General features: G+C 42.5%; 2 protein-coding genes across 2 annotated transcripts in view; one reads left to right on the plus strand and one right to left on the minus strand.

Moving 5' to 3' along the window:
* The window catches only part of rhbdl3 (rhomboid, veinlet-like 3 (Drosophila)), a 368,344-nt gene extending 366,221 nt beyond the window's left edge, over nucleotides 1-2,123 (plus strand). Inside the window, exon 7 of the mRNA XM_020518254.2 lies at nucleotides 614-2,123. Coding sequence (XP_020373843.1) covers nucleotides 614-885 — 272 coding nt within the window. The 3' untranslated portion in view covers nucleotides 886-2,123. The remainder of the gene's footprint in view (nucleotides 1-613) is intronic.
* A 1,123-nt stretch (nucleotides 2,124-3,246) lies between these two features.
* c23h17orf75 (chromosome 23 C17orf75 homolog) lies at nucleotides 3,247-10,610 on the minus strand. The gene is made up of 5 exons (XM_048610609.1): nucleotides 10,419-10,610; nucleotides 9,600-9,664; nucleotides 7,006-7,142; nucleotides 5,836-5,939; nucleotides 3,247-4,475 (listed from the first exon to the last, which is right to left on the minus strand). Exons 1-5 carry the CDS (start codon nucleotides 10,569-10,571, stop codon nucleotides 4,254-4,256), a joined length of 681 nt encoding a protein of 226 aa, XP_048466566.1. The 5' UTR covers nucleotides 10,572-10,610; the 3' UTR covers nucleotides 3,247-4,253.
* Nucleotides 10,611-10,666: the final 56 nt, after the last annotated feature.

Raw genomic sequence — 10,666 nt, forward strand, 5'->3', positions numbered from 1 at the left:
GCATTATAGGAAGGATGTGGAAGCATTGGAAAGGGTGCAGAGGAGATTTACCAGGATGTTGCCTGGTATGGAGGGAAGGTCTTATGAGGAAAGGCTGAGGGACTTGAGGCTGTTTTCGTTAGAGAGAAGAAGGTTAAGAGGTGACTTGATAGAGACATACAAGATGATCAGAGGATTAGATAGGGTGGACAGTGGGAGCCTTTTTCCTCGGATGGTGATGGCTAGCACGAGGGGACATAGCTTTAAATTGAGGGGTGATAGATATAGGACAGATGTCAGAGGTAGGTTCTTTACTCAGAGAGTAGTAAGGGCGTGGAATGCCTTGCCTGCAAAAGTAGTAGACTCGCCAACTTTAAGGGCATTTAAACGGTCATTGGATAAACATATGGATGATAATGGAATAGTTTAGGTTAGATGGGCTTCAGATTGGTTTCACAGGTCGGCGCAACATCGAGGGCCGAAGGGCCTGTACAGCGCTGTAATGTTCTATGTTCTATGGGTTATACCAGCAATTACACTTTAGAAATGTCCTTCATTGGCTGTGAAGCACTCTGTGATAGCCCAGGGCTGTGAAAGCCACTTTTTGAAACCAAGCCCATCCTTTTCTTTTCAGTGAGTTTGGAGTTTGGCCGAGCAGTCTGGCTACGATTCCATCCAACCAACCACCCCTCATACACTCACCCCAGCTTCGTGACTCACCTTGGCGGAGTAGTGGTGGGAATCACACTGGGGGTGGTGGTCCTCAGAAACTATGAGCAAAGACTCCACGAGCAATCCATCTGGTGGATCTTTCTCCTGATTTACCTTCTTTTCGTTTTCTTCGCTGTCCTCTGGAACATCTTTGCCTACAGTCTTTTGGAGATCAGGCTACTCTCACCAGCCTAAAACACTTTGCAACAAGCTTCAAGACGGAGGTGGGTGCAAGACTCCAGTCCAAAAGAAAAGATCTGCTGAAATCATAATATTAATGGACTAAACCAATTGGACAAAAACACAAGAGGGTGCTTAGAAAGGAGTGGGTGGGATTGTGCAGACAAATCAACACTGTAACAAGATTGATTCAATCATGTCCAGATGATTCACATAATTTCACGTGCTGCAGATGGATCAATTTTCACATCACAGTGGAGTGATGAATTTGCTGATTCAAATAGTGATAATACAAATTTCCATTTAAAAACAGACATTAAGTTTTCCTTGATGTTAAATAGGGGAGGTCAGCTGCTTTCTGTAAACTGTTGGTGCCTCCTCCCCAGACCTCCAGCAGAACCTCACTCTGGCCATGGAAGTTGTAACAAGTCATTTGAAGTGTTGTGTAACAGAATGGCATCAGCAATTCAGTCATCCCAATCTCTGCTGCATCCAGCGTGTGCACAATTCAGTCAGTCACATTCAGAGATTCTTGAAAACAGTCTTGGCAGCCTTATTCTAAGGAGTGATTAAGAAAAAAGCCAAAGAGGTTTATTCCAAATCACAATCCTCTGGGCACCCCGATGGTAAATGCAATATTCCTAATGCTCCCAGCAGCCAAATAATCCAGCACCATTCATTCTCTGGGCTGTCAACCTGGGTGGGAGCAAACATGCAAAGGCAGCACTACACTGGGACTCTGCACCCTATCCCAGAGGGGCTGTACAGCAACTATGGAGATTATGAGAATGTTAGCACAGTGAAGAAGGTCCATATTTGAAGAGTGTGTTTCAGAGTTGGGACCTCCACTGGAACTACCACAAACATTGTTTTAAGAACTGGAGAAGACATAAATCAGGAATGAAAACAGAAGTTGGTGGAAAAGCTCAGCAGGTCTGGCAGCATTTGTGAAGGAAAATCAGGGTTAATTTTTCTGGTCCAGTCAACCTTCCTCAGAACCCCCAAGTCCTGAGGAAGAATCACCAGGCCCAAAACATTAACTCTGATTTTCCTTCACAAACATTTTATTTAAAACTGGATTTATCGTGACATTTGGACCTTTGATGAAGGTGTGCATTCTAAATGTAACCTCAGACATGTGTGCACATTTAACTGGTGTAAGAGATAACATGGGAACACAGCAGGCCAGGCAGCATCAGAGGAGTAAGACTTTACCAGCTTCAAAATCTCCCCACCCCCAGCCTCATCCCATGACCAACCCTCCCTCTTATCCCCACCTCCTTGACCTGTCCATCTTCTCTCCCACCTATCCACTCCTCCCACCTCACTGTCCAATCCCCACCACTCCTACCTGCACTCACCTATCACCCTCCCACCTCCCTTCCCCAGCCCAACCCCCACCTTTATTTATGTCAGAGCCCCCTTTCCCCACCCCCATTTCTGAAGAAGGGCCTCGACCCGAAACATCAGCTTTCCTGCTCCTCTGATGCTGCCTGGCCTGCTGTTTTTCTCCAGCTCCACACTGTGTTATCTCTGACTCCAGCATCGGCAGTTCTTACTATTTCAGAGGAGTAGGAAAGTTGACATTTCGGGTCAGGAACCTTCTTCAGAAAATCTGGTGTAAATAATGTTTTGTAATTTGTACATAGCTTGTTCAAACTCCTGAAATAATGCGATTATTCATGGATCAGGATTGGTGGGAATGCCCTTGCAGATTGTAGATAATTTGACCTGCTTAGTAAGTAGTCTTAATTTATGGAAGAATTCACAGATCCAACTCACCTGAAGACGCACAAAACAAAAAAAATGACCAAAATGCTAAAGAATTTGAAAATAAATTGTACAAATTTTAATTTAGCCAGAAAGCTGAAGTTGAGACATATCTTAAAGGCCCGTGGCAAACTCAATGCAGGTGGATTTCCAGAAGAGTTTATTAGAAATCTGGACGCCTTATGTTTTCATAGGGTCTGTATATATTGTGTATAGTTTTAAAATGTCAACACACCAGGAATGCAACCCATTGAAAATGTTGTTATTGATTCATTTTAGAAATAAACTGTGATTTTATTTCTACAACATGCTTATTTTTAATTGAAGCAGGGAGATGAGAAATGTTTAGTCTACAACAGCAACAATCATTGCACTCCACTGTATTCAAGATGAAAGAAGATGCTCTAGTCACTCCTCCTCCATTCTTTCTGCCTTAGCCAAGTCTGGGAGCTCTGTCAGTCTGATTTTTGTTATTTGACTCGTGCAGCACCCAAGCCTTTCAACCATGCAATGGACTAAATGCACATACACCCAGATTGAATTAAAGGAGATAACTATTCACTTGGGTACGAATTAAGAGGCAGACAGATCTAAAACAAAGACACATCAGATTAAAACTTTATTTAGGATTGAAACAAAGAAAACCATTGTAAATATATTCTAGTTATACACTGACAGAGTAATAGCAGAGACCCAGATGAAGTTGCGGACTCGCCTTCTGTCCCATTTCGAATGATTACAAGGAGCCTCACTAATATGGTTACGTGTTGGATGATAGGTTTCTTTGTAATGTTATTCTAACCCATCATATTAACACCTGCATTAATGGCTGAGGAAATTAAAACCTCGACTTATTACAGGCCCTGAAATTCATTGTGCCAGATTTCTCAATTACCAGTTTCTCAGAAACTTTTTTCTAATAAAAAGAAATCAGTCTTCTTTTCATCTCCATCCTTTGTTCCCACGTTCGGAAACCCCCATCCCAGTCAGGAACGTTTTAGGTAGATGTGAAATTTATTCCCATCACCGCAACCACCCCACCCCCAGCCAAAAAAACATAAGCAGCATCATTCCTTGGTTTTCTGAGTCACTTCATGTAGCCTCCTACAGGACTCCTGCTTAAACTCTTAATCCAGTGAGGAGAATGTACAAATGTAAGTCTAGGTCCTCTCACAGCTTACTCCAGATCTCTAGTGTTGAATCACTGACGATAGTCTGCTGCCAACTTGCCCTTCTCAGTCCGCAGTGAGAGTCAAGGGTCAGCTCTATTTCTCAGAGACACAATCCCATTCGCTGTCTTGGGGACTGTCGATGACTGACTCTATGAAGGAGCTGGATTAGATGTATATCACTACTCACAACACGAGTCCAAATGGCAGAATGCTGGGCTCAGTACTAATGCAGTAAAATTAGCCCATGGTGAGCTATTATTTCACAGGCTGCTTAAAGAGCACTCACAATAACAAAGTGCACCAGCCCAGGGATGTCATGCATGTGTGATGCTGATAGAGAATGCAGTACCTAAGACTCTTGATATCCACAGCAACAAGCATGACAAAGTAAAGAATAAAGTCTTCGCTAAAGTTAATGATTGGTCAGACACAGTATTTCTTTTAGTTAGTGGGAGTAATGACACCTTCTTCATACATGAATTCTTCTAGAACCTTCACAACATTTTGGGCCTCAGGCATCTCAACATGTTCCACCTTGACGTTCTGTAGGAGGACATCCCCATTGCCACAGTTCTTGAGAAAGACAAAGCATTTGAACAGGGCATAGTTGTTTGTCTCAGCCTGTCGAATGTACCGCTTTAGGCTGTTCATATCCTGGATGGCCTGAGAAACATCATCAGGGCAAAAGGGTAGATTAGATCGGAGTTAACTAGCAATTCAGGCTTTTAAAAGAATATATTAACTTGTATAAGTGTGTAAAGAGTAGAAATAGCATTGAGCATGCTCAGATCAATAGGTAAAGAATATTATCCACACTGGTACAAAGGCATATCGACTAAGTAGTTTGCAGGTTCAAGTTTCACATCCAGCCCAGGTCCACTAATGCCAAAGAAAAAAAATGCCAGAGATATCATACATCTTATATCCACCTTCACAGTAAAAGACACAAATACAGGGACACCAATGGTCTGGAGCAAATTGGGAACCAAAAAAGTAATTAAGACAAAAATAAACAAACACTGGGAAAATCAATGGGACTGGAAGCTGATACCCTGGCCTTAATGGCTTAATCTTGGAGTTCTTCTGAAAGAAAAAAGGCAGATGGCAGAAATAATGGATGTACTGGCTACAATCTTCCAGAATTCCCTTGATTTTGGAATTATCCCAAAGGAATGGAAGGCAATATATGAAAGTACATGACCACACATGGGGTAGGTTAACTACTGCTCATTTGGAAAAATACTCATTATTGAAGAAGTGGCCACAAGGCACTTCAGAGTCAAGAATTGGTTCAAAGATATATCTAGCAGGACAAGTAAGGGAAACCACTGGCTATAATGTATTTAAATTTTATAAATGCACTTTATTTCTTTTAAACCAAATTAAGGGTCATGGGTCTGGCATAATTAACAAAGCTATGGGGGTGGGGGTGGGGGTGCGGTCATGGTCAGGTATTAGAATAGGTGGAAAATTGATTAAAGGACAGAAAACAACAGGAAAAAACAGGCCATTTACAGTTGAGCAGGTTATTACTAGTGAGGTGCTAGTGCCTGAGCCAACTACAATCCATTTTAATGATTTTTATGAGAAACTAAGTACAATGCTTCCATTCATTCAAAGCTGTTGCTACAAAGCTAAGTGGGAAAATGAGATATGAGGACAATAAAAATATCTCCAGATTGGACAAGTGGGACAAGCTGGCAGAAAGAGAAGGATAATGTGGAGGAAGGTGAAGCAATTCACTTTGTTAAGAATGAAATGGGATTTTTTATGTGACTCAATGCAATTGAAGACACATAGCCTTTTTCTCTGCTGATTGACATAAGCTATCACTGACAGGAGAAGAGAAAAACTGAAAACTCTGCTGGTAGAAAAAAATAATCAGAGTAAATCCTAAATCCCCAATCACATGTTGTACCCCAAGACATATCAGCTTGGGAAAGGCAAAATCAACTTCAATTACTATTTAAATCCATTTCTTCTAGCTGTCCTCCACTACTGGTTTGAGGGGCAGCATCCTCACCTTTAATTTAAAATTCTCCAGGATTTGCCTTATGAGGAAAGGATTTCCACTTTCCAAACTGTTTAAAAATGAAGGAATCCAGTCTTCACAAAACTTATTGCTCACTGCAAGAAAAGAAAGTGCTGTATGAGCACAAACAAGAATCATACTTGCCGAGTAATGAAGGAACATTATAAAAGCCAAGACAATTACCCAATATTTGTTCAATGCATACAAAGTAGGAGGTTTCTGACTGCCGATTGTTATTTTTCCACTGGTTCAATGAATCAGCATGTAACATACAACAGAGCCAAGCTGCCCAAACTGTGGGAGGACCTATACCATGTGGACCACAGAGAGTCAACCTAGCAACTCACTACTACCTGTTCAAGAGTAATTACGGGTGGGAAATAAATATCAGTTTTGCCAGTGATGCTCAAACCAAGCACAACTATTAGATTGAACAATAAACTCTAGTCCAAGTCACGGTAAACAAGAATAAAAAAAAAATTCTGAGGGGACTTCGGAATAGAGAGGCAAGAGGCTGTTTCCCCTAGTTGGACTTGCAATCAGTCTTATGATAAATGGTTGACCATTTAAGATTGAGTTGGTAAACCTTTCTGCCCAAAGGTTTGTGTATCTTTGGATTCCATCTCCTCAGAGAGCTGTGGATAGTCAGTGTTGAGTACTTGCAGGATCAAGGCTGATGTTTTCCTTTGTGACCAAAAATCTAAGAGATAAGAGGATATGTTGAGAAACTGGAGCTGTGCTAAGAGATCAGGTATGAGAGCACTGAAAGGTGGAGCAGATGAATGCCCACATAGTCAACTCCAGTTCCAGCATTCTCATTCATATCTTTGCACAGCTTTAGTGCATACCTGAGCACTATCCCTTCCTGTTTCATCCCAGAGCTTCTGCTGCACACAGGCTGTCACTCCAGCTGGCATTTCTTGATTGCCCAGTGAGACTAATAGAGGGTTTCCTGTGGTGCAGCAGTAGAGTCCCTGCCTCTGGTGAAGGAGGCCCAGATTCAAGTCCTATGCGCTCCAGAGGTGTGTAATAACATCTCTGAACAGGCTGATTACAGAAATATCTCCAATGGGACAGTATACGACAGACTTCAACAAACTCAGAAACGTGCACAAAGGAGGAATTTTCTTTGTATAGTTTGTGGGGACTTTGAATTCCTACCAGCATTTTGAAAGACAGGAGTAGGTTCACTGCAGTCTATAACAATGACTTTCTGTGGTTCCTCAGTCATCACTTTACACAGCGAAGCTAGCATGTTCTCTTGGATCAGACCCTGAAGGCTGGCAGCGCTGAGAAACCTGGCAAAAAACAAGATTTGCAATTAGTGTCAACAATGAGCTTAAACAGATATTGTATAACTCAAACTGTTCAGAAATATTATGACATACCTCTGGAGCTGGTGGGACTTGAACCCAGGTTTTCTGGCTCAGAGGTTGCATCACTATCACTGTGCTACAGAAGCCTTTGATGTTATTACACCCTGGGGCAGGTGGGAACTTGAACTTGGACCTCCTGGCTCAGAGTTAGCAGCACTATTACTGCACCACATGAGCCCTCCACTAGCTCAGACAGCAAACAACAGTACAGCACAGGAACAGGCCCTTCAGCCCTCCAAGCCTGCGCCGACACATTTTGCCCTTCCATACTAAAAGTGTCTTCACTTACAGGATCCATATCCCTCTATTACCTTCCTATTCATGTATTCATCCAGGGGTTTCTTGAATGATGCTATTGTGTCTGCTTCCATCACCACCTCTGGCAGCAGTTTCCACGCACTCACCACCCTTTGTGTGAAATATATGCCTCACTCATCTCTTTTAAACTCTTTCCACCACCCCACCACCCCCCCTCCCCCTCGCACCCTGAACCTGTATCCTCTAGTAACTGACCCTCCACCCTGGGAAAAAGCCTCATACTTTCCATTCCATCCATGCCGTTCACAATCTTATAAACTTCCATCAGGTCGCCCCTCAACCTCCTGCTTTCCAGTGAAAACAAACCCAGTCTATCCAACCTTTCTTCATAGCTAAAATCCCCTGTAACAGGCAACATCCTGGTAAACCTTTTCTGTATCCTCTCCAAAGCATCCACATCTTTCTAGTAGTGTGGTGACCAGAACTGTACGCAATATTCCAAGTGTGGCCTAACGAAAGTTCTATAAAGCTGCAGCATAACTTGCCTATCTTTATACTCAATGCCCCTTCCAATGAAAGCAAGCATGTCATAAACCTTTCTTACTGCCTTATCTACCTGTGCTGCCTCCTTCAGTGATCTGTGGATCTACACACCCACATCCCTCTGCATATCAATACTCCTAAGGGTTCTGCCATTCACCGTATAATTTCCACCTGTACTTGACCTTTCAAAATGCATCATCTCACATCTGTCCAGATTAAACTCCATCCGCCATTTTTCTGCCCATGCCTCCAACTGATCTATTTCCTGCTGTATCTTCTGACAATCCTCCTCATTATCCACAATTCTACCCATCTTTGTATTGTCCACAAACTTACTATTTAGACAAGCTATGCTTTCCTCCAAATTATTTATGTAGACCACAAACAGCACAGGTCCCAGCACTGATCCTTGTGGAACAACATTAGTCCCAGCCCTCCATTCCAAAAAGCATCCTTCCATTGCTACCCTCTGTCTCCTATGACTAAGCCAGTTCTGTATCCATCTTACCAGCTCAAGCCTGATACCATGTGACTTCACCTTTTGTACCAGTCTGCCATGAGGGATGTTGTCAAAGACTTTATTGAAGTCCATGTAGACAACATCAACCACTTCTCCCTCAATCATCTTCATCTCCTCTTCAAAAAACTTGATTAAGTCAGTTAGGCACAACCTCCACCACACAAAACCATGCTGTCTATTGCTAATAAGTCCATTTGCTTCTAAATGCGTTTAGGTCTTGTCCCTGAGAATCTTTTCCAATAATTTCCCTACCACCATGATACTTACAGGCCTGTAATTTCCAGTATTATCCCTGTAACCCTTCTTTAACCATGGGGCAACATTAGCTACTCTCCAGTCCTCTGGGACCTCCCGTGTAGAGATGAATACCCCCGGGAATCACATCACCTGACCTTAGCTTTCTGTCTACTTATTACTTGTTCAGATAACCAACCGCCCCCCACCACATCACTAATCTAATAATTTAAGAATATGCTTTTTTTTTTAAACCCAATTACTGGCAATCATAGTTTCAACTGATTCAGCTCCAAGCTTTGGAATTCCCTGTGTAGCAATTCTACCTCTCTCCTCTTTTAAAGAGGCCAATCAAAAACCTCTCTCTTTGGCCAAGACCCTCCTAATATCTCCTCTTCTGTCTCACTGTCAACGTTTGTCCGATTATGCCTCTGTGAAGCACCTTGGGACATTTTAGTATGATAAATGTAAGTTGTTGGTGCAATATGGAACTATTCAGAGTAGAAAAAGTCAGAACAGACCCTTGGTTTACACTGGGTTAATTTCAACTGAGGTTGCAATTGGCCAGAGAACGCTGGATAAAAATCCAGCAGCTGGGGACTTGTGGTGCAGTGGTAGTGTCCTGACTTCTAGACCAGAAGTTCCAGGTTCAAGTCTCACATGCTCCAGAGGTATCAGCATGTCCAAAAAGACTGAATAAAAATCACTGAAGATCCTACAGATCAGGAAATTAAAATCAGCTGATCTTGATAAGGAACACAGAAGTTGGTGGGAACAGCAAAACTCGTTAGCAGGTACAATTCAGATATCAAAGCATTTCTTACCTTTCAACATCCTGTTTTATTTTGTTATCAGTGCCTTTAACTTCAACTGGAGTGTGACTCAAAGCCTAAAACAAATACAACCCAGTGGATATTATAGACTAGTACAATTGAGAATTTAAAAACGTTTATCTACAAGCCCAAAATAACCTCAATATTCATTTCAACTTTTGACTTGCTCCTTGAAGAAAAATAAACACACACACACACACACACACACAAGTTTACAGATTTACATTTTAAAGTGTAGATCCCAGCTGGTGTGGGTTTGGGACCATTATAGTTGCCCATACTGCTCCTATGTCAGGGATCAGAAAGAAAGAAAATAAAAACTGCAAGTAGCTTGTGCTGCTCACTACCCAGCGGGAGGTGTACACACATACAGCAGCTGGATTAAGTGCGCAGCCCAAGTAAAGGTTATACAGTCATACAAGTTCCAGGCAATTCCCTGGCCTGTGGAGAGTTACCTGATCTCAGCTAGGGCACTGGTAAAAGGTACAAGTGATTTCAGCACCCAATGGGAAAGAGTTGGCCATCCTGTCTGAATCCTGTGTCCGTTCCCCCCCATCACAGATATGTCTGCATACACCTGGCAAAGATGGATCATCATTTGTGACGCCATCCACAGCCAAGTATCCTGCTGACACTCACTTTGAAGACTCACAAATGTCACTTCAGAAAGGTCTTGGGGATTGGGGAGGGGGGTGGTGATGACATGAGTCAGCACAATTCTTGAAGAGAGGAGGGAAGGAATAGATAAAATAATGCAATTACACAGAGCAGATAATAAGCAAGTGTCTGGTTTGCTACAAAAATACTCACGGCCCGTAAAAGGACAGCAAGTCTGTTCTGGAACAGTTGCAACACCCTTTGTATGTACAGCACAGCGTCATCATACCAGCTGCTCAGGTACGGCTGGATGTGCAGCTCAACAGCTCCAACCTGTGGTTCACACACACAAAGTTCAAATTTCATCCAGTAAGCAGTAAGCAACACAAAGTTCCTGGCCCCAGGCCCCAGGATCTGTGCTGAGACACCACAACCTGCATTTATATAGCCCTTTAAACATA

The sequence above is a fragment of the Rhincodon typus genome, chromosome 23 (genome assembly GCF_021869965.1).
Source record: "Rhincodon typus isolate 14 chromosome 23, sRhiTyp1.1, whole genome shotgun sequence".
In the NCBI taxonomy this organism is placed as follows: Eukaryota; Metazoa; Chordata; class Chondrichthyes; order Orectolobiformes; family Rhincodontidae; genus Rhincodon; species Rhincodon typus.

Coding starts and splice junctions, on each gene's coding strand:
- c23h17orf75 (XM_048610609.1), bottom strand. CDS start 10,571: ATGAAATTTGAACTTTGTGTGTGTGAACCACAGGTTGGAGCTGTTGAG. Junction 9,665..10,418: donor TTGCTGTCCTTTTACGGGCC/GTGAGTATTTTT, acceptor TATTTGTTTTAG/GCTTTGAGTCACACTCCAGT. Junction 4,476..5,835: donor TGGAGAATTTTAAATTAAAG/GTGAGGATGCTG, acceptor GATGTTTCTCAG/GCCATCCAGGATATGAACAG.